The sequence below is a fragment of the Protopterus annectens genome, chromosome 9.part0, assembly GCF_019279795.1.
Source record: "Protopterus annectens isolate FY-2018-M chromosome 9.part0, PAN1.0, whole genome shotgun sequence".
Classification (NCBI taxonomy): Eukaryota; Metazoa; Chordata; order Ceratodontiformes; family Protopteridae; genus Protopterus; species Protopterus annectens.
The window spans coordinates 523,720,741-523,744,922 of NC_056743.1; the positions used below are offsets into that span (position 1 = coordinate 523,720,741).

General features: G+C 41.5%; 1 protein-coding gene across 1 annotated transcript; it reads right to left on the reverse strand.

The window, feature by feature from the left end:
• Window positions 1–18,107: 18,107 nt before the first annotated feature.
• Window positions 18,108–23,496, reverse strand: LOC122810543 (cilia- and flagella-associated protein 251-like; the record flags this gene model as incomplete). The annotated part of the gene is made up of 2 exons (XM_044082124.1): window positions 18,108–18,155; window positions 23,446–23,496. Coding segments are annotated over 2 exons (99 nt in total), but the record flags the coding sequence as incomplete, so codon positions are not given.
• Between the last annotated feature and the right edge of the window lie 686 nt (window positions 23,497–24,182).

Genomic DNA, 24,182 nt, shown 5'->3' on the forward strand with positions numbered 1-24,182 from the left:
AAATACTTGGACTGATGTAAAGAACTGAATCAAAGTATTTCTTCTACTGCTTGTATGCTTTTAAGTGCAATTTCTGTAATGTGAAACATTCGAGATGCTTACATACAGGAGATTTCTCTTAAGTGATATAGCGTGCTTTTAGAACAATTCTAGACATAAGATATCTGTTTGTTAGTGTTTAAAAATAGCTAACGTTCCTGCTTTTGTGGTTACTTTCTTTGTATTTAAATGTACAATGTTCTCGGATCCAGAGAACTGTCAAATCTTCAAAGTGTTGTCTGCAAGCTCGCAAATGCACTTATCGCTTTGCATCAAGCCTGAGCTGTTCATTTAATTATATTTGTGTAAATTACATCAACTTCAGATATATCTAACTTCTCAATTAGGTCATGAAGACCTAAAGAGACAGTGAAACAAAATGGAGAGTAGATAGGGAAAATAAGATGATGAATTGGGTACCGAGTCGCACCACATTTTATTTCTCACATCAACTCAGAAGCCTCTTTTTGACAATACGTCACCCTTCATCCACTCAATTGCCTTTTTCGCTGCTTGCATTGAATAACTCCAATGAATTACCTCACATTAAAGACATCCTTACTTGTGAGACGGAAGGTTTTGTGGTGGAGTTGAAACATCGCAGAGTACATTATCTTACACACTTCTTCAGCTCTCTTAAAGTGATAGGCGCTCATTTAAAGCATTATACTTGAATAGGTGATAAAATAAGCAGGAAATGGGGAACAACTCAGGGAAAGGAGGAAGGCACAAAAGCGGAATTCCATACTTACAGAATTGTTACATTATAGACCCAAATTGACATTAGTGGAAATGGTTTATTACAATTCAAATGAACATTTTACTTAATTAGAGGCTATACTCTTGCTACGTAGGTTACTTACTTCTTCCTCAGTCTAACTCTGCAAATGAAGTGGCAGTTTCTTGTTATTTTTGTATATATCACAAAGAATCTTTTCTCGGAAATGACTTCATATTGTACTTGTATCTATACATTTTATCTAAGCCCTAAAACGACAAACATTCCCTCAAACTTGACAAGAGGAAATCAATAAAAATAGGGAAAGATGAAGGGTGAGGAAAAGAGGGGAATAAAAAGTTAGAGTTAGAAAACAACTATAAACATCGGGTCAGTCTTGTGGTCAGATCAAATGAGATGCATACAGATATTTATATTTAAAATGTTACAGATCTGTTTTTTTCCCTACACTATATGAAAGTTGATTGAAGTGAAATAATTTCATAACCAGAACAATTTAGTTGTGTGCATAAGAGAAATGTTAAGAAATTTTGTTTTTTTAAATATTATAAAATACTTGGATAAGTAGTGAGACGAAATCATAAATACATAAAACAAGATTGGCTCATCTTGAACACGACAGTACTTCAGAAAGGATTCTGTTTTCTTTAGACAGTTGATTAATAATACTCATACTGGATTATAAAAGTTGGTGCATGGGAATATATGAGCTATCTAATAGATTCCTACATTGCTATGAACTCTAAATGTGTCATATGTAACACCTGGTGTGACTTGATCTTGAAAGGCAATTCTCATGCTAAAAGGCATGAGTGATGATGAAAAGGTGTGCTATCATCTTTTCCAGTCAATAAATAGCTAACTTTTCTTCTCTATCATCATATCTGGGAATTTGTAGTAGATACTCTATCTTTATGAAAGTATTTGTCTGTGTTCTAATCTCATTTAAATAGTAAAGGGAATCTATTAATTCCAAAACTGGAAAGTTAGTGATGTCTGTGAATAGTTCTGATTACATATGTATATTCTTTGAATAAGACTCGCAGAGATGCAAAATGTGAAATGCAATATTTGAATGGAAAGCAAGGCATAAGTATTTTAACATAATTTTAAGTTTTATAATTTATAGTCTTCCTTTCTGGGGGGAGGGTGGCGGGAGAAAGAGGGAAGAAAACTAATTTAATAGAATAACATTTGAAAAAATTCCTTTACACTGTATTATTTATATAAGGGTTTTGTGGTTATTAACTTCACATATCAGAATGTCATGTTAAAATCAAACTTGTCAAAAAACAAAGAAATTCATTAATGTTATAACCACAGAAGCTTTACACCAGTTAAGAAGTGATGAAACACAAAACTGAAATGCTTAGATAAAATTGTAATTGTGTTTAGAATTGAGTTAACATCTTTATTTATTTGGTGATATAATAACCTACTGCAAACTTTAAAGAACTCCAGTAAAATTTTATAGAGCTCAAAAATAATTTGCTAAGGCATGAGGGTTAATCTGAGATCTTCTTTCATCTATCAGATTAGGAATGACTAGCATTCCATGGACAATAGAAGGTATTCAGAAATGTTGGAATTTTTTGTTATATATAGTGTTTTATATATTGTATGTGTTTTTTTATCTGGCCTGAATGTGAATATAGCTTATACTCCTTAGTAGGAAAAATCAATCTGACATTAATTTTTAAATATGACAAAAATTAATGTCAATATCTTGGGAGACTTCTGAGTTATATTTATATATTTGTCTTGTAGACCTAGTTTATGAATAGGGATCTGTCATTTTTATCTCTTAATGTTAATGGTTTGAACAATCCAAGGAAGAGATCTAATTTACTGAGGTACTTAAAATTAAACAAACCTCAGGTGATCTTTCTTCAGGAAACTCATTTCAAAACAGACTATAAACATATATAGTGTCTAAATGAATATTCAATGATATCCCATTCATCATACAAATCAAACTAGAGGAGTAATGATCTTTTGGAAGAAAGATATTATTTTTCACCAAATTATCTTTAATTATGAAGATGAAGAAGGTCTTATGGCACTAGTCACATTGAAATTTAACAATAGAATTTGGACACTGGTGAATTTATATTGGTTTCCTGGCATAGGGACAAAGACAGCTAAAATAAATCTAGATTATATTAGTAATTCATACAAAGGTAACCTAATAGTAGGAGGCAACTTCAATTGTTTATTGAATAATTCTGAGACTACAAATATGAGGAATCTTCGTCTTATCCCTATAGCAAAAATACTAAAAAAATGGAGTGAAACCTTTAGTTTAATTGACACTTTCACTTTCAAGGAAGATAACTTACTTTTATTCTCTCATCACAATTTTAGATTTAGAACCCAAACTAGAACAGATAAATTATTTGTCTCACAAGAGTTGAACACTAAAATAATTTTCAATAATTCCCTGCCCTCTATCTGATCATAGCTCACTCATTTTAAAACTCCAAACAGATTTTAAAAAACTAACTCTCATAACAAGAATACCAGCTTATATCACAAAATTAAGAGAATTTAAACCTTGGTTAGTAACAGAACTACAAATCTTTTTATATGCTAATTATTCTAAAGAGATGCTTTTAAAGCTTATATATATGGAAAAACCCTCTCATGGTTTAAAAATCAAAAGAATGGGAATTGGAACTACACAATATACAGAAACAGCTAATAAAGGTAAAAAATAATGAGCGAACACCTATGTCTAACAAAAAAAGGCAATTGATGAACTAAATAAAAAATATAATTACATTTTAACTCACAAAAGTAATTTGGCTCTAGAAAAATTAAAATTAAATGCATATTCCACATCACCTAGACATGTGCATAACTTAGCTTCATGAGTTAAACAATCTAAAGCAAACAACATTATCAACATTACTCATGAGGGAAAAAAACAGAAAAGTCTCAGACATAAGTGATATACTTGATGCCTTCAAATACCACTATATAAAACACTTTGGAACTATCAATTCTCATAGTAACATTTCAAATTTAGAATTAAATGTTCCCAATATTAAGAAAATCCCAGAAACATTAAAACTAGAACTACAGAAATAAATCTCTCACAAAGAAATCACAGAAAATATTAAGAAAAGCAAAAGTAATAAATCTCCAGGAATTGATGATATTATAAAAGAACTTTAAAAAATATTTCCAACTTCCATAATCTCACTACTTCATGAAACCTTACTCAAAATCCAAACTCACAATATAACACCACCCTCATGGAGTTACTCCTTAATCACACCCATCATAAAAGAGAATAAAAATTACACATTATGCAGCTCATATAGACCAATTCCCCTTCTCAATAACTATTATAAAATATTTATGTAAATTCTGGTCAACGTTTTATTTATGACAGATGTACTAATGATAACATTCAAAGAATTCTAACTATTATTGATTTCCTAAATGGAAGTAATCAGGAAGCATTACTAATTGCCCTAGATATAGAAAAAGTCTTTGACTCATTAAAGTGGAATATTTATTTAAAATATTAGAACTCTATGAATTCCCTCAAACTTTTATTTCACTGATATAAAATATTTATAATAATAACTTGGCATATGTAAAACTTGGTCCTTTCACTTCTGAGTCAATAGCAATTACAAAAGGTACAAAACAACGATGCCCCCTGCCTCTTTTATTCACACTAGCTATTGAACTATTTGCCTCTTCAATCCGCTTAAATCCCATAATGAAAGGTATAGATATACATGGACAATATAATAGTAAAATCATGCTTTTCGCAGATTATGTACTTCTCACACTGTCCTATTCAAAGGAGTCTTTAGAAGAATTGGATGTTCAGGTAGAAAACTTCTACTCAGTTTCAGTTTTATATTTTAATAAAGCAAAATCTAATTACCTAGTGTTGAATAAAGAATAAAATCTTAGTGGATGAAAATCATATAATTGGTAAACAAGTACGCACTCTAAATTACCTAGGTATTACCTTGTGTAATAGCATAGAAGAAATATTAGCTAATATCATAAACACCTTAAATTTTCATATCACAAAATGGAACAAAATCAATCTGCACTTTGAAGACAGATTACAATTAATAAAAATGGTATTATTACCAAAAATTCTTTACATAGCGCAAGCTATTCCCAGGATTCCAGACAAACTTATACTAAAACAAATACACTCACTTTTATTAAAATTCCTTTGGCATCCTAACAGAATAGCTATCACACATCACATCAGACCTTGGGACCAAGGGGAGTTGACTTTCCAGATGTAGAAACTTACATTAGAGCTTCCATCTTTAGAATGGTTATCAATTGGATAGACCCTAGCTACTCTTCCAACTGGAAAGAATTACTTACTATTATTCATATGAATGAAAATTCCTTGATAAAAAACGTTATGTTAGATAGTTATACTAATATACCTTGGCGTATTTTATGTATATGTATTCAATATAACATAACAAAACCTACTAATCTAACTTTTATAAACTATATCTTTAACATATTTAAAAATGTATTATGATCAATTCAGACATAATGATTTGGATGAATATTCTAACTTCCTTTAGCTCTACAAAGGGTTTTTTTAATAAGTTATTTAAAAATGTTTTCCTTTCATGGGAAACTAAAAATGTTATTTGTTGGCAACACTGCATCAAAGATTTAAAACCAATTGATAGTCAACAAATAGCTAATACTTATGATTTATCTCCATCAGACTGGTTATTACTTCAAAATATAATACTATATATGTCTGATTTGTGCAGAACAATTAGTAGTTCTCCTTTTAAAGATAAGTCAAACTTTATAACATTTTTAAATGACATCATATATGATGACCATAATTGGAGAAATACAATTTCAAACCTATACAAATTACTAATAAATTATAAAGTTAAACTCAGGCAAAATTATTGGAATTTTATTACTTAAGGTCACTCAATTAACCTAACTTTAGAAAACAAAACCAATTTATTGTACTCTGTTAAATTAGCATCTAATACTCAATTCTGGAGAATATATACTTGGAAATTTCTGCACAGATCATTCTATACACCAAATAGACTTAGCAAATGTGATTCTTCTAATAGTGTAATTTGCTGGAGATGTCTACAAACTTGTAAAGCAGATTGGATACACATTTCATGATTGCATTAAACATAAAAAATATTGGGAAGACATTAGAATTTTTTTGCAAGCTTTATTTTCAGACACCTTTGTATTAACAAAATTGTTAATCTTTCTGAATATTAATGAAAAAAACAGAAATGAATAGAAAAGACATATTTATTATGGACTATTCTAGCAGTGGCTAGGAAATGTATTTCTAGGAAATGGAATTTCAATTCTGAACCAACTTTTGAAGAATTTTTGAACCTCGCGAAATAAACTGCATTAATGGAAGTCAAAGTTAGAGTCAAGTCAAGGATTACTCCTAAGAAATGGAGCAACAATCCATGGAAGAAGGTAACTCATCTTATCGAAATATTGATAATGGATTCAGTCTCTTCCTGAACGGTATTAAGACGATAAAAGGAAAAAAAAACTTTTGTCTAAACAACATGTATAACTGTCTTGGATTGGTTTATTGCATAATTTATACTCAGGCCAATGTACATAATGTATATATTTAGTTATTTTTGTTAATATTTACAATTTATTTATTTTGGATAATTTATAAGTAATTGTTAAATTTTCAAGAAAAACAATAAAAACTCATGAGTAAAAAAGAAAAACTAGCTTGTGTTCTCAGAGGGGAAAGATATGTGAAGGCTGCCAGCCTAGCCAGATATAATTCTGTCATTTGTAAATAGTAATATAAGCCACAGGCTTGTTCTGTTAAATGGAAGAAAATGGTGTTAAATGTGGAACTGCAAAAATGTAACAGTCCACTGTGCTGTAGGAAACCTGATAAGCCAAGTATTGTATAATTGTTTGATCACAAAACCTGGAGCAGAGATGTCTGGATGAAGGAGTTTTGAGACTAGAGTTAATTGCTAGAATTTGCATGTATAATGTCTTCTCTTGCTGTAACTTCCTGACCAGGTGCAAGATCAAAAGGGCTGTTACACTCTGAGCTTCTGTTAGCCCGAGAAGCAGAAAATAATTATGTAATCTGAAATGAGTCAGTGGTACTGTTTTATCAATTTTAAGGGCAGAAAGAGTCCAAGCATTTTGCAATTGTCTTGAACATCCAACATCACCAGCACTCTGCTTATGCTCTATATGTAAACGTTTATTTTAGAACTGTGTTTTTTCTTGGCTATAGCTAGGAAATAGGAAGATTAGAGTTTTTTCTGTTTTGATGTCAACTTTTCTACTGTATTTAAGTATTTCTCTGTGATCTCTGAACTCTTGACTAGCACTGTGTAGTAAGAAGTATTGTCTTGTGTTTTTATTTATTATTAAATATTTTTAAACCTTTCAACTGTGGCTGTTTTGTGTAGAGATAATTTAAGGTCTAGAGTACATTGCATGTATATAGTGATACTGTCCAAGTCACTCCAATAAGCTTTGTTGTTCAGTCACACCATTTGGATAATATTGCACAGTAATAATTGGACAGTCTTTGTTAAGGGCCTTTTTATTAGCTGATATTAGTGGTTCGTGGTAGTCTGGGTAAAAGGGACACAGCCAGAGATCCTATGCCAGCCTTCCCCAGGAATATCTGTTTGTATATAACTCATGTTCCAAAGTGTGTGTCTCAGCTACTTGGGTAGGGACATGAAGCACTGATTGGGCAGAGAGGGTGCTGGAGGTTTTAGCTTTACCACTAGGCTGAGATGTGGACCCTATAGCTGTGCCAGTGGGGAGTCTTATTGGGGATCTGGAGAGAAAGGGAGAAACCAGCCCCAGACTGTGATCTCTGTGTGCTTTTAAGGGAAATTGTACTTTACTCTGTGTGTTTGTTATCCTCCCTTATGTGGACACCCTTCACTGGTGTTAGTGGTGAGGATTGAGGCTCCTTGATTGCTGGGCCAGTGCATGGGCATTATGCTCTTATCCCCTTGTTTGCTGATGAACTACATCACTGGGGTGTTGTCAGTAACCACTAGAACACGACCTAGACATCGAAGGTGGTGAAAGGCTTTCAAGGTGTGTGAATCACTGCCAACATCTCCTTTTATATTGATATACTTCATTGGGCCCTCAAGCTTCTTGCACTTTCATCCCCACTGACATAGCCGCCTAGATGAAATGATACAAATCTGACTGGACAGACTGTACTGGCACTGCAGGGGTGAAAGGAAGACCTGGAATAATACTCAACTTTTCTCTCCAGAACCAACTCTTGTCTGAATGGTTTCAACAACTGAGATTTCAGGGAATGAAGATGCTGCAGCCAACGATTTTGGATATGACATTGAATTTTTCTCATGTGTAGATAGGCTATTGGTATCATGAGAATCATGGATGCCATCAGTCTAAGACTTTTTCAGGAATTCCCTCATTAATTTGACATTCTTCTAGGAGAATTCTATGAAGACCACCTGGTATGAAAGAACCTCATCTATGGCCAAACACGACATGATCAAGCACACCAGAATGATGAGTCTTTGTGAGGAAGTCCGACACAACTTTAGGAGGTTCATCTTGAACTCTAGATGGGATAAATAGGGCCATGAACTTCTCTAGTGATTCCAAACATCTTGATGTAGATTCTTCACAAATTAGTAAGTTGTCCAAGTAAGGAAAGATGTGAATGTCCAAACTCCGTGGTCCACTACCAGAACAAGGCATTTGGTGAACACTCACACTGCAGTAGATAGAACAAAAAGCAATACAGAAAACTGAGATTGAACCAGACACAAGTCTCGGATATCTTCTGAAGTGATGCGCTATTGGGATATAATGACAGGGTATCCTTCAAGTCAAGGGTCACCATGTAGCAGTTGCCTGGCAACAGAGAAAGCACTGTCTGCAGGATAAGCATCTTGAACTTGGGAACTTTGACAAAGATATTCAGAAAGGAAAGGTTCAACATCGGTCTTTACAACTTATCTTTGTTGGAAACCAATAAAATCCTGGAGTAGAAACCTCTCATTATTCTAAAGGATGGACTGGCTTCAAGTTTGCTATTTGAAGAATAGTAGATAAACTATGGTCTGGTGGTTGAGGAGGAATCTCCTGAACTGAGTTGAGCAGTCTTTCCACTGTCATGTGTAATCCCTGCCAACAATGTTTTGCACAAATTAGTTGGAAATCAATAACAGCCAGGCCTCCTTGTTGAGGGTTAACTTGAGAGTTGAGGCACCCACCAATGCACTTACAAAAAAGAGAGCGTAAATTGGAAGTGAGGGGATCCTTTTTTGAATTGACCCCTTATAGTTCAGCATGGTGAAGCTGTCATCCTGACAATTCATTTTATTGCCTTTTTTGTTTTGCTGCCGAAAAGTATCTTGCTTACAGATGGAGAACTTGGGAATATGAAGCACTTTTGAAACTCCTTGCAACTTTATCATCCCAGTATTTAAAGAGTTGATTAAGCTGCTGTAACAAATACATAATCAGACTTGAGGAGCATTGAAGATTGCATGCTGCAACTTATCAGAAAACCTCTTTCTTGGGATGCAGCTGAGCATACCTCCTAGTCACCTGACAATGTTGCAGTTCCAGAAAGTGTCAGCTCCCTACAAGCCACTTTATAACATGTTTTAACAACTTGAGAAACACTGGAAATAAGATCTTTAACAGACTGATCTGTGGGGAATGATGTAGCAAATTTGTCTAAACTGTGCATTCATCTCAAAACTAACTGCCACATAAAACACTGGTAGTTAAACAATTTAAAGGCTATTGTGCTAGACTATGCCAGCTTTTCCCTGAAGTTTCTAGCCCCTTACCTAGTTTATCTTGAGGGACTGGGTTAGTAGTAGTTATGGTCATCTTATTAGCAACAGTAACTGGGACACAGAAGCTGGATCCACAGACAAATGAGTTTGAAGGCTAGGCAAGGCTGAGCAGACCCTTAATTTCTTTAGCACTTTCTCAGGCAAAGCCTAATGAGTACAGGGGAACTATAAGCTCTCTTGAAGATGTTCTCCAACACTGGGATTAATAGTGGAAGGGTCTCAACATCTGCAGTCTCATCCTTCAAGAGATCATTAATCCTATTAATGTATGGGCCAGCTGAAGAAACCTCCAAGCTGAATATGTCCAAATCTAGCCAGCATCTGAAAAAAGAATGTCCGTTTAGGTACCTGTTCACTATCCAAGGAATAGGACTAATCCATATAAGATGAATCAGAGCCCTTGGACCCAGAATTCCCTTCAAAAAGAGTATCCTTAGATGACTGACCAGTGATGGAAGTCCCTGCTTTACTTGTAACCTAGATATGCATCTCCTAATCAACTGCTAGCACAATGGCTTTTTTTTACCAGAAATGGTCACTGTGGTTAAATCCAAAGACTGCTGTTAAACTACCTGATGAGACCTCTCTCTCTTTTTGGTAAGCATTACACTAGTGGGAAAATCCCAGGGGGGTAAAATATCGGTACGGGCCACAGATTCTGCATCCATGACTTCCTCTGCACTTAAAGAGTTAGGTTCTCCCATACCAGTAGCAGGCAATGGTACAGTCCTGCTGGATGTGTCTGACCCTCATGTCACTCAATTGTGGTATGTGCAGATCAGGGGGAATGAGGATAATAGGAGGTGAGAGGTGTGATAGCCTGCCTGAAGCTAAGGCTACTATAGAGTCACAAACAAGTTGTAGGCTGAGGTATCCATTTTGATTTATTTTTGTATTTTGTAGGTGCAGATAGAGAAGATGGTGGTGGAGGGACTATAATTGGTTCCATCAAGACACGGTACAAAATGCAGGGTCAGCCCAGTACCAAGTAGACACGTCCCACCTAGTTACTTCAGAATATCAAAACTGAAGTCTATTTCTATAAGGAAACCCTACTGAATTGAGAAAATATAGCAATTTCAGTAACTCAGCACCAAACAGAATGAACACATCACTTAGACCTCAATAAAGGGTATTTTTGGCATAACGTGAATAGAAAAGGTGCTAAAATAGGCTTACATTAGGAATTATGTATTATATTAAATACAATTTAAGTAAAAAATGCCACATAAACAAAATGGCACCAAAATCATGATTTAAATGAGAAATCTGTTTAAAAAGTTGTACATCTACTCAGTAACCAACAAATTATAAATCCAAACCCTATAGGGAAAATTACATCAACTTAAAATCCTATCAGAAATGTTTAAGAAAAAAAGGCACCAAAGTTACAATTTAAATTTAAAAAATCATTTAAAATGCTGTAAATGCATTAAATTACCTTAAATAATTCTAGCCCCACAGACAAAACAGTCAAAACAGGGAGTTTTCTTGTCAAACTGTTCAAAATAAGCTTTTAATCAACAGAAATAAGCACAATTTATTCACTGTTCTGGCATTGTGAGGCAATGGGAGGAACTGCACTACAATGCCAGTAGTGCAGGAACTCCCTTCATTCAGAAAAATCCACAGAACATTATAAAAGGTTTAAAACCCAAACTAAAACTCAGAACTTAAGACTGTACAAAACATGTACTGGAATATAAATCACACTAAAGATATTCATTTTTGTTTTAAACAAGAAGCAATAACCAAATCATCAGAATAGTCTGTTCAAACACTGATAGAAAAGGCAGAGGGAGGGGGAATACCCAAATGGATTTGCTTCTGTGGTGCAGCTGAAGAAATCTTTCTCTTATTGTGGCACAAAAAAAATTGATAGGGTCCTGTCTGTGTGAGTGAAGGGCTGTTGTGGTCCTTCCAGGTGACTGGCCCCTCAGTCATATACAGGCAGTGGAAGGAGTTCTAATCTTTGATAGACTACCAATGGGAGGGTAGCAGGGCACCACTACCCATCTGCCAGTAAGGCAATGTGTTTATTGAATATCTGTAGACTGGGCTAGGATGAAGAACTTGGAAACTACATAGTTGCATGGTTGAATGAGAGGCCAGTTTGTGACGAGAGGGACAATTTCAAGAATAAATACAGTAACTTGTAGAATGTTGCAGGGGCTTACTTTGGCCCCAGTATTATGTAACATGTTTATTTCAGAAAAATCCAAGGGAAAATACAACAAGATCAATCACTTTCCTGATGACTTAAAAGTTGGATGCAGCAGTAGAGAGTAGTTGAAGTGTTTATGGAAGGAAATTGGAAAAGCTGGATAATTCTGCAGAAAGACATACAGTTCAAATTCACTGTAGATAGCTGCAATGTATTGAAGTTGGGTTACAACAATGTTGATGTGATGTATTAGCCAGGTGATTGAAACTAATGAAGAGAGACAGGAAAGTAATCTAGAGGTACTGATTAAACCTGATCTGGACCACCAAAAACAGTGATAGGGCAGTGATTGTAGCAAGAAATATGTTTGTGTGTATCTTTAGGAGAACAGACTCCAGAAGTCCCCACTCAAATTACACTTTGTGTACTGCAACAGAAAGGAATGGAGATCATGTTTTAGGTGGAGTACAGTCAAAATCCACTAGAAGGGTAGGTGAGCAGGAAAAGGATATAACCAGAGACTGAGTTACAATTCTTCCCCAAAATGTTCAAAGAGATGGGGGACATTCTATGGGTACCTGAGAATTTGGAAAGGTCATTTCTAACAGGAAGGATGTGAAGATGGAGGGATAAAAATAACAGAATACACAGATCATTTACTTCCTGTATTTGTGTCAGAAATTCTTTACAGAGAATCTCATGAACCCATGTAATGAACAACTAGAAAAGGTGATGGAAGGAGAGAGAGATTCCTCATAAGAATTTAAAATAGTATAAGACAGGTTGATAAATAGTGGGGAGAAACTGAAGGATAGAAAAGAGGTAGACTGTTAATGTACTTAGGTTAGATGTATTGTTTCCTTCTGATGAAATGTAATTATGGTGTAAGCAACATCAGAATTAACTGAAACTACTACTTGCTTTATGATGCTTAAGTGCCATACTGAATATCTCAGTCATTATGCATTTAAGCCTAGAAATTATGCTGATGGTATGTTAGAGAAGAGGCATCTTATGCAACCACCATGCCATAATTCATAAGGAGACGGGAGCCACCTGTGAGCAGAGAGCAACAAATGAATGCTACATCACAGCTCTTAACCATTTGAGTTCAGAACTGGGTCAATAAATAATTAAACAGGGGAAATGTCCTAAATCAAAGCCACAATATGAATACAGGTACTGTTAACTTACAACTTCTCAAAAAAGTAATTTTAGGTGGTGCAAAGCAAAATGTTAATCCAAAAATCAGGGCTGTTCCAGAAAATTAGGGACAATTGAGAGGTATGTCGTCCCCACATAACACCAGAATGAAACATTTTAACTCTGGACTAGCTTACCTCACACACCACACCCTCTCCTCAAAAATCTAAACTTCCTATTAATGAAAAGATGTCTCTCTATATCTGTGACATTTCCAGCCTGGCTATCTGGAATTGTGTAAATAATTCTATGTCATTTGTGAATATTGATATGATTTATACAGAACTGTATGTTATGTACTGAGCTTCAAGAATGTGATCACAGCATACCCTGCTGGAACATAGAAGACTGACTTACAAAACTTCAAGAAAATAAGTTCAGTTTAAGTGCTTAACAATGTGCTATAAAAGTTAGTTCCATTGCAGCAAGAACATAGGATGTGTAGAACTAGAAGTTTTTTTTTCTATTGTCTTGGAGAGAAACATTTCCTATGTTTAAAATGTAAAGTGTGTAATTATTTTACGACTTCCAGTTGTGGGCAAACTTCAGAGAGATATGTACTTCTCACACAAAGATGTAAAAATTCTGTTAGTATATGTTAACCTAGGAAGTGAAGGCAGGTGACTGAGTGATTGTTGTCCAAGCTGACCTGCAGTAATGTTTGGTAGTAATTTAAGAACACTCTCAGAGAAAGACTGCGCATTTTGTATATTGTCTTGGACCTAGAAACATCCATTCAGCACTTCTGCGTACATGTTGCTCTGTAAGTAAGTCTAGGGTACAGTAATTACTTTTAGATATAAATAGGAATATAGTAAAGATTAGATGTTTTCTGTATTTATTTGAGACTGTCCTGCAATGTTTTAAAATATTTCCTGTGATTCTGAACTCTGAAGTGATTGTGGTACTGAGTATTGTTTTGTTCTTTTATTTATTAAATGTATTTAAACCTTTTAATTGTGTCTGTGTGTTTAGAGATATTTAATCTCTTAGAGTACTGGCATATGTATTTTGTGACACTGTATAGGCCACTCCTAAATAGCATTAGTCTTGGTCACACTTACCATTTGGATAATAGTAACATTACACAGAAGGATTGGTTACCCTTGGTAAGAACCCTAAAGCAGCTGATAAAGAGCTTGCTGGTCGCAGTGATTACCTTGTAGTCTGGGCAAAAGAGGAGATGGTTAGAAAACCTGTGCCAGCCTTCCCCAGGTGTGTGTGTGTGTGTGTGTGTGTGTGTGTGTGTGTGTTTGTATGTATGTATATAAATCAAATCTCGGTGTTTCTGTGTTAGTTACTTGGGCAGGGACATGAAGCACTGTTTGACAGGGTGCTGGAGGTCTCGGCTTGGCCACACAGCTGAGTTCTTAACCCTATAGCTGTGCCACTGGGGAGTTTTATTGAGGATCTGGAGAAAGAGGGAGAAACCAGCCCCAGATTGACTGTGATCTCTGTGTGGTCTTAAAGGAAATTGTACTTTACTGTATATGTACTGTCGTCCTCCTATTGTGTACGTCCCTCACTGTTGCCAGTGCTGAGGATTGAGGCTCCTTGATTACTGGGCCAGTACAGGGGCATCATAACATCATAGAACTATGGAGATATTTTTACTTTTGGGTGACTTCAACATGAACCATACCCAAACACGCCAATACTGAAGTAGTGCACATCCCTGTATAACATGTCTTTATCAAAATAATAAATAAACTCATCAGACATAATTTTAGAACAGGAATAAATCCCATCCTTGATCTATTCATTACAAATATACCACAAAAAATAACTTATCTTGTTTCTCTTCCTGAGTGACCACCATGTCCTTATTAAAATAATCAAAGAACTCACCAGACACAATTTTAGGACAGGAAAACATTCCATCCTTGATCAAATCATTACAAACAAACAAAATAACTTACACTGCTTGCCAGTAAGACCTTCTCTCTCAAACTGTTCAAATAATATAATCTTAAAAGGTTGTGGGAGCAAAATCCGCTGGGAATATTTCCAACTATACAATGTCCCTACTAACTTCAGTTTCCACAACTACTGTATTCCTTAACCTCCAAGACAAATATTTTCTAAAAATTATCAGAATACTTAATTTGTAAAGAGCTTTTAGTTCCTTGTAACTCATTGTTTTTATTGTGTTTAAGAGACCAGGGCAAAAAAGAAAACAAAATAGAAACACCTCACCTCCTTCTACTGAGAACACAAAGATAAAAGCCCCTTGTCCCTTTCAAAACACAGTAATATATTTATTTTATTTATTTATTTTATTTTATTTTATTTTACATTTGTTAATCATCAGCTGGATATATGTCGATTTTCAGTAGAGGCCCGGGGAGAAAAGCTCCACATATAAATTAATACAAAGAGACAATTAATAAAAAAATTTAAGTACAAAAGAATATACAATTCTATCTCTCTCTCTCCCTCTTTCTCTCCATCTTCCTCTCTCTCTTCCTCTCATTTTCTTACTCTCTTCCTTTCTCCTTCCTCTCTTTCTTCCTCTTCCTCCTTCTCCATTTCTCTATTCCTCTTCTTTATTCCTCTCCCCCTCTCTTCCTCTTACTCTATTCCTCTCTCTTCCTCTCTCTCTATTCCTCTCTTCCTCTCTCTCTTCCCCCTCTCTTCTCTCCTCTTCCTCTCTCTCTAGTCCTCTCTTCCCCTCTCTCTTCCTCTCTCTCTATATTCCTCTCTTTCTCTCTTTTCTCTCTTCCCTCTCTCCTTCCTCTCTCTTCCCTCTCTTTCCCCCTCTTCTCTCTTTCCCTATCTTCCTCTCTCTTCCTCTCTCTTCCTCTCTTACTCCCTATCTTCCTCCCTCCCTCTCTCTATGTTCCTCTCTCTTCCTCCCTCCCTTTCTCTCTCTTCCTCTCTCTTTCTCTCTCTCTTCCTCTCTCTTCCTCCTCTCTTCCTCTCTTCCTTCCTCTCTATCTCCTCTCTTCCTCCTCTCTCCTCTTCCTCTCTCTATTCCTCTCTCTTCCTCTGTTCCCCCTCTTCCTTTTATCTCTTCTTCTCTCTTCCTCTCTTTTCTCTCTCCTCTCTCTCTTCCTCTCTCTTCCTCTCTCTCTTCCTCTCTTCCTCTCTCTTCCTCTCTCTCTCTCTCTTCTCTCTCTTCCTTCTCTCTCCCTCTCTCTTCCTCTTTCTCTCTCTTCCTCTCTTCTTTCCTCCCTCTTTTCTCTTCCTCTCTCCTCCCCTCTCTTCCTCTCCTTTCTCTCTCTGTCCCTCTCTTCCCCTCTCTCTCCCTCTCTTCCTCTCTCTCTTCCTCTCTCCTCTCTTCCTCTCCTCTCCTCTCTTCCTCCTCTGTCTCTTCCTCTCCCTCTTTCTCTTCCTCTCTCTTCCTCTCTCTTCCCTCTCTCTCTGTCCTTTCTCTCTTCTTCTCTCTCTTCCCTCTCTCTTTCTTCCCTTCTCTCTCTTCCTCTCTCCCTCTTCCCCTTTCTCTTTCTCTTCCCCTCTCTCTTCCTCTCTCCTCTTCCTCTCTCTCTCTCTCTTCCTCTTCCTCTCTCTTCCTCTCTCTTCCTCCCTCTCTTCCCCTCTCTTCCTCTCTCTCTTCCTCTTCCTCTCTCTTCCTCTCTTCCTCTTCCTCTCCCTCTCTTCCTCTCTTCCTCTCTCTTCCTCCCTCTTCCTCTCTCTTCCTCCCTTTCTCTTCCTCTCTCCCTCCCCCTTCCTCTCTTCCTCTCCCTCTTCCTCTCTTCCTCTCTTCCTCTCTTCCTCTCCCTCCCTCTCTTCCTCTCTCCCTCTCCCTCCCTTCTCTTCCTCTCTCCCTCTCTCTCCCTCTCTCTTCCTCTCTCTCTTCCTCTCTTCCTCTCTTCCTCTCTTCCTCTCTCTTCCTCTCTTCCTCTCTCTTCCTCTCTCCTCCCTCTCCTCTTCCTCTTTTCCTCTTCCCCTCTTCCTCTCCCTCCCTCCTCTTCCTCTCTCTTCCTCTATCTTCCCTCTCTCCTCTCTTCCTCCTCTCTTCCTCTCTTCCTCTTCCTCTCTTCCTCTCCCTCTCTTCCTCCCTCTTCCTCCCTTCCTCCTCTCTTCCTCTCTCTTCTTACTCTCTCTCTTCCTCTCTTCCTCTCCTTCTTCATCCCTCTTCCTCTCTTCCTCTCTCTCTTCCTCTCTCTCTTCCTCTCTCTTCCTCTCTTCCTCTTTCACTCCCTCCCTCTTCCTCTCTCTTCCTCTTACTCTCTCTCCTCTCTCTCCTCTCTCTCTTCCTCTTCCTCTTCCTCTCTCTTCCTCTCTTCCTCTTCCTCTCTCTTCCTGTCTTCCTCTCTTCCTCTTCCTCTCCCTTCCTCTTCCTCTCTTCCCCTCTGTCTCTTCCCCTCTCTTCCTCTCTTCCTCTCTCCTCTTCCTCTTCCTCCTCTTCCCTCTTCCTCTTCCTCTTCCTTCCTCTTCCTCTCTCTCCTCTTCCTCTTCCCTTTCCTCCTCTTCCTCTCTTCCTCCTCTTCCCTCTCCCTTCCCTCTTCCTCCCTCTTCCTCTCCTCTTCCTCTTCTTCCTCTCCCTCTCTTCCTCTCCCTCTCTCTCCATCTCTTCCTCTTCCTCTTCCTTCCTCCCTCTCTTCCTCTCTTCCTCTTCCTCTCTCTTCCTCTCTCCCTCTTCCTCCCTCTTCCTCTCTCCCTCTTCTCCCTCCATCTCTCTTCCTCTCTCTCTCTCTTCCTCTCTTCCTCTCTCGTCCTCTTCCTCTCTCTCCTCTTCCTCTCTTCTTCTCTTCCTCTCTCTTCCTCTCACTCTTCCTCTCTCTCTCTTCCCTCTCTCTTCCCCTCTCCCCCTCTCTTCCTCTTTCTCTATTCCTCTCTCTTCCTCTCTTCCTCTCTCTCTCTCCCTCTTCCTCTCTTCCTCTTTCTCCCTCCCTCTCTTCCTCTCTTCCCCTCTTCCTCTCTCTCTCTTCCTGTCTCTCTCTTCCTCTCCCTCTTCATCTCTCCTCTCTTCCTCTCTTCCTCTCCCTCTCTCTTCCTCTCCCTCTCTCTTCCTCTCTTCCCCTCTCCCTCTTCCTCTCTTCCTCTCTCTCCTCCTCTTCCTCTTCCTTTCCTCCTCTCTTCCTCCTCTCTCTTCCTCTCTTCCTCTCTTCCTCTCTTCCTCTCTTCCTCTCTTCCTCTCTCTCCTTCCTTCCTCTTCCTCCTCCCTCTCTTCCTCTCCCTCTCTTTCTCTTCCTCTCTCTTCCTCTCTTCCTTCCTCTCTTTCTTCCTCTCTCCCTCTTCCTCTCTTCCTCTCTCTCTTCCTCTCTTCCTCTTCCTCCTCCTCTCTTCCTCTCTCTTCCTCTCTTCCTCTCTCTCTTCCTCTCTCTTCCTCTCTCTCTTCCTCTCTCTTCCTCTCCCTCTTCCTCTCTTCCTCTCTCTCCCTCTTCCTCTTCCTCTCCCTCTTCCTCTCTCTTCCTCTCTCTTCCTCTCTTCCTTCCTCTCTCTCCTTCCTCCTCCTCCTCTCTTCCTCCTCGTCCTCTCTTCCTCCTCGTCCTCTTCCTCCTCGTCCTCTCTTCCCCTCTCTCTTCCTCTCTCCCTCTCTCTTCCTCTCTCTTCCTCTCTCTTCCTCTCTCTTCCTCTCTCTCTTCCTCTCTTCCTCTCTCTCTCTCTTCCTCTCTTCCTCTCTCTTCCCCTCTCTCTTCCTCTCTTCCTCCTCTCTTCCTCCTCTCTTCCTCCTCTCTTCCTCCTCCTCTCTTCCTCCTCGTCCTCTTCCTCCTCTCTTCCTCTCCCTTCCTCTCTTCCTCTCCCTTCCTCTCTTCTCTCTCTTCCTCTCTTCCTCTCTCTCTTCCTCTTTCACTTTTCCTCTCTTCCTCTCTCTTCCTCTCCCTCTTCCTCTCTCTTCCTCTCTCTTTCTCTCCCTCTTCCTCTCTCTTCCTCTCCTCTTCCTCTCTTTCCTCTCCTCCTCTCTCCCTCTCTCTCCTCTCCTCTTCTCCCTCTCTCTCTCCCCTCTTCCTCTCTCTCTTTCCTCTCTTCCCCCTCTCTCCTCTCTCTTCCCTCTCTCTCCTCTCTCTTCCCCTCTCTCCTCCCTCTCTCCCTCCTCTCTCTCTCTTCCTCTTTCCTCTCTCTTCCTCTTTCCCTCTTCATCTCTCTCTTCCTCTCTTCCTCTCTCTCTTCCTCTCTTTCTTCCTCTCTTCCTCTCTCTCTTCCTCTCTCCTCTTCCTCTCTCTTCCTCTCTCTCTCTTCCTCTATCCCTCATCTCTCTTCCTCTCTCTCCTCTCTTTTCCCCTCTCTCCTCTTCCTCCCTCTCTCCTCTCTCCTCTTCCTCCCTCTTCTCTTCCTCTCTCTCCTCTCTCCTCTCCTCTCTCTCCTCTTCCTCCCTCTTCCTCTTCCCTCTCTCTCTCTTTCCTCTCTTCCTCTCTCCTTCTCCTCTCTCCTTCCCCCTCTCTCCTCTTTTCCTCTCCTCTCCTCTCTCTTTCTCTCTCCCTCTTTTCCTCTCTCTCCTCCTCTCCTCTTCCCTCTCTTCCTCCCTCCTTTCCTCTCTTCCTCTCTGCCTCTCTCCTTCTCTCCCTCTTCCTCTCTTCCTCTCTCTCCTCTCTCTTCCTCCTTCCTCTTCCTCCTCTCCTCCTCTCCCTCTTCCTCTCCTCTCTCTTCCTCTCTCCCTCTCTCTCTCCTCTCTTCCTCCTCTCTCTCTCTTCCTCTCTCTCTCTTCCTCTTCCTCTTCCCTCTCTCTTCCTCTCTTCCTGTCTCTGTCCTCCTCTCTTCCTCTCTTCCTCCTCTCCTTTCCTCTTCCCTCTCTTCCTCTTTCTCTTCCTCTCTCTGTTCCTCTCTTTCCTCTTCCTCTCTTCTCCTCTCTCTTCCTCTCCTCCCTCTCTCTCTTTCTCTCTCTCTTCTCTCTCTCCCTCTCCTCACTCTTCCTCCTCTCTCTTCCTCTCTTCTCTCTCTTCCTCTCTCTCTCTCCTCCTCTCTTCCCTCTCTCTCTCTTCCTCTCTTCCTCTCTCTCTTCCCCTCTGTCATTTCCCCTCTCTTCCTCTTCCTCTCTTCCTCTCTTCCCTCCCTCTCTCTTCTCTCTCTCCTCCTCTTTCTCTTTCTTCCTCTCTCCCTCTCCTTCCCTCTTCCTCTCTCTCCTTTCCTCCTCTTCCCCTCTCTATCTCTTCCTCCTCTTCACTCCCTCCTCCTCTCTTCCTCTTCCCTCTCTTCCTCTCTCCCTCTTTCCCTCTCTTCCTCTCTTCCTCTCTTTTTCCTCTTCCTCTCTCTCTATTCCTCTCCTCTCTCTTCCTCTCTCCTCTCTCTCTCTCTCTCCCCTCTTCCTCCTCTCTCTCTCTCCTCTCTTCCTCTTCCTCTCCTCTCTGTCTCTCTCTTCCTCTCTCTTCCTCCTCCTCTCCTCTCTTCCTCCTCTTCCTCCCTCCTTCTCTCTCCTCTTCCTCTCTTCCTCTTCCTCTTTTCCTCTCTCTCTCCCCCTCTCTTCCTCTCTCTCTTCCTCTCTCTCTCCTCCTCTCTCTTCTCCTCTCCTCTTCCTCTCTTCCTCTCCTCCCTCTTTCTCCTCTTCTCTTCCTCTCTTCTCCTCTCTCTTCCTCTCTCCCTCTCTCCCTCTCTTCCTCTCTCCCTCTCTCCCCCTCTTCCTCTCTCTCTTCCCCCCCTCTCTCCCTCTCTCTCTCTCCTCTCTCCCTCTCTCTTCCTCTCTCTCTCTCCCTCTCTCTCTCCTCTCTCCCTCCCTCTCTCTTCCTCTCTCCCTCCCTCTCTCTTCCTCTCTCCCTCCCTCTCTCTTCCTCTCTCCCTCCCTCTCTCTTCCTCTCTCCCTTCCTCTCTCCCTTCCTCTCTTCCTCTCTTCCTCCCTCTCTTCCCCCTCTCTTCCTCCCTTCTTCCCTTCCTCTCTCCCTCCTCTCTTCCCCTCTCTCTTCCTCTCTCTTCCTCTCCCTCTCTCTCTCTTCCTCTCTCTTTCCCCTGTTCCTCTTCCTCTCTCTCTTCCTCTCTCCTTTCCTCTTCCTCTCTCCTTTCCTCTTCCTCTCTCCTCTCTCCCTCTTCCTCTCCTTTCTCTCTTCCTCCCTCTCTCTCTTCCTCTCTTCCTCCCTCTCTCCCTCTCTCTTCTCCCTCTCTTCCTCTCTCTTCCTCTCTCCCTCTCTTCCTCTTTCCCTCTCTCTCTTCCTCTCCCTCTCTTCCTCCCTCTTCCTCTCTCTCTCCCTCCCTCTTCCTCTCTCTCTCCCTCTCTCTTCCTCTCTCCCTCTTCCTCTCTCCCTCTCTTCTCTCTCTCCCTCTCTCTCCCTCCCTCTCTTCCTCTATTTCTCTCTCTCCTCTCTTCCTCTCTTCCTTCTCTCTCTTCTCTCTTCTCTCCTCTCTTCCTCTTCCTCTCTCTTGCTCTCCTCTCTCTTGCTCTCCTCTCTCTCTCCTCTCTTCCTCTCTCCCCCTCTTCCTCTCCCTCTTCCTCTCCCTCTCTCCCTCTCTCTCCTCTCTTCCTCCTCTCCTCTTCCTCCTCTTCCTCTCTTCCTCCTCTCCTCTCCTCCTTCCTCCCTCCTCTTCTCTCTCCCTCTCCTCTCCCTCTCTCTCTTCCTCTCTTCCTCTCTCCCTCTCTTCCTCCTTTCTTCCCTCTCTCCTCTGTCTCTATCCCTCTCCCTCTCTCTTCCTCTCTGTCTTCCTCTCTCCTCTCTTCTCTCTCCTCTTCCTCTCTCCCAATCTCTCTCTTCCTCTCTTTCTCTCTCTTCCTCTCCTCTCTCTTCCTCTCTCTCTCCTCTCTCCTCCCTCTCCTTCCTCTCTCTTCCCTCCTCCTCCCTCCCTCTCCTCTCTCTCTCTCTCTCCTCTCTCTTCCTCTCTCCCTCTTCCTCCTCTCTCTCCTCTCCTCCTCTCTCTCTCTCTCTCTTCCTCTCCCCTCTTCCTCTTCCTCTGTCTTCCTCTCCCTCTTCCTCTCCCTCTCTCTCTTCCTCTCTCCATCTCTCTTCCTCTCCTCTCTTCCTCTCTCTTTCCTCTTCCTCTCACTCTCTTCCTCTCTCTCCCTCTCCCTCTCTTCCTCTCCCTCCCTCTTCCTCTCCCTCCCTCTTCCTCTCCCTCCCTCTTCCTCTCTCCTTTCCATCTCTCCTCTCCTCTCCTCTCTTCCTCCCTCTTCTCTCTCTTCTCTCTCTCTTCCTCTCTTCCTCCTCTTCCTCTCCTCTCCCTCTTCCTCTCTCTCTTCCCCTCTCTTCCTCTCTCCTCTTCCTCTCTCTCTTCCTCTCTTCCTCTCTCTCTTCCCCTCTCTCTCTCTCCCTCTTCCTCTCTCTCCCTCCCTCTTCCTCTCTCCCTCTCTCTCTCTCTCTCCCTCCTCCCTCCTCTCTCTCTTCCCCTCACTCTCCTCTTCTCTCTCTTCCTCTCACCCTCTCTCGTCCTCTCTCCTCACTCCTCTCCCTCTCCCTCTTCCCCTTCCTCCCTCTCGCTCTCCCTCCTCCTCTCTCTTCCTCCCTCTCTCCTCTCTTCCTCTCTTCCTCTTATCTCTCTCTCCCTCTTATCTCTCTCTCCCTCTCCTCTCTTCCTCTCTCCTCTCTTTCCCTCTCTTTCCCCTCTCTCTCTTCCTCTCCTCTTCCCTCTCCCTCTTCCTCCCTCTTCCTCTCTCCTCTTCCTCTCTCTCTCCCTCTTCCTCTCTCTCTCTCTGTCCCTCTTCCTCCCCTCTTCCTCTCCCCCTCTCCCTCTTCCTCTCTTTCTCTCCCTCTTCCTCTTCCTCCTCTCTTCCTCCTTCCCTCTTCTCCTCTCTCTTCCTCCCTCTTCCTCTCTTCCTCTCTCTCTCCCTCTTCCTCTCTTCCTCTCTCTCTCCCTCCCTCTTCCTCTCTTCCTCTCTCTTCCTCTCTCTTCCTCTCTCTCCCTCCCTCTTCCTCTCTCTTCCTCTCTCTTCCTCTCTTCCTCTCTCCCTCTCTCTTCCTCTCTCTCTTCCTCTTCCTCTCCCTCTCTTCCTCTCTCTCTCCCTCTCTTCCCCCTCTCTTCCTCTCTCTTCGCCTCTCTCTCTCTCTTCCTCTTTCTCTCTTCCTCTCTCTCTTCCCCCTCTCTTTTCCCCCACTCTCTCTCCCTTCCTCTCTCTCCCTCCTCCCTCCTCCTCTCTTCCTCCTCTCTTCCTCCTCCTCTCTTCCTCTTCCTCTCCTCTCTCCTCCTCTCTCTCTCCCTCTCCTTCCTCTCTCCCTCTCTTCCTCCTTCCCTCTCTCTTCCTCTCTCTTCCTTCTCTCTTCCTCTCTCTTTCCTCCTCTCTTCCTCTCTTCTCCTCCTCTCTTCCCTCTCCTCTTCCTCTCCTCTCTCCATCTCTCTCCCCCTCTCCCTCTTCTCTTCCTCCCTCTCTTCCTCTCTCTCTCCTCTCTCTCCTGTTTCTCTCCTCTCCCTCTCTCTCTCTCCTCCTCTTCTCTCCTCTTTCCTCTTCCTCTTCCCTCCTTCTCCTCCTCTTCCTCTTCCCTCTCTCTCTCCTCCTCCTCTCTCTCTCTACCTCTCTCTTCCTCTCTCCCTCTTCCCATCTCTCTCTCTTCCTCTCTCCCTCTTCCCCTCTCTATTCCTCTCTCCTCTCTCTTCCTCTCTCTTCCTCCCTCTTCCTCTCTCTCTCTCCCTCTCTCCTCCCTCTCCTCTTCCTCTCTCCTCTCTCTTCCCTCTCCCTCTTCCTCCTCCTCCCTCTCTTCCTCTCTCTCCCTCTTCCTCTCCCTCTCTCTCCTCCTTCTCCTCTTCCTCTCTTCCTCTTCTCTCCCTCCCTCCTCTCTTCCTCTCTCTCTTCTCTCTTTCTCTCTCCCTCTTTCTCTCTCCTGTCCCCCTCTCTCCTCTCTTCCTCTCTCCTCTTCCCCTTCTCTTCCTCTCTTCTCCCTTCCCTCTCTCCCTTTCTCTCTCTTCCCTCTCTCTTCCCTCTTCCCTCTCTTTCTCTCTCCTCTCTTCCTCCCTCTCTCTCTCCTCTCCCTATTTCCTCTCTCTCTCTTCCTCTCTCTCTTCCCTCTCTTCCTCTCCCTCTCTCTCTCTCCTCTCTCTTCCTCTCTCTTCTCTTCCTCCCTCTCTCTCTTCCTCCCTCCCTCTCCTTCCTCTCCCTCTCTCTTCCCTCTCAGTTCCTCTCCCTCTCTCCCCTTCTTCCTCTCTCTCCCTCTCTCTCTTCCTCTCTTCCTCCCTCTCTCCCTCCTCTCCTCTCTCTTCCCCTCTCCTCCTCTCTCCCTCTTCCCTTCTCTCTTCCTCTCTCCTCCCTCTCTCTTCCCCTGTCTCTCTCTTCCCCTCTCTTCTGTCTCTTCCTCTCTCTCCTTCTCTCTCTATCCTCTTCCTCTCTCTCCCTCTCTCTCCTCCCGCTTCTCTTTTCCCTCTTCCTTCCTCTCCTTTTTCC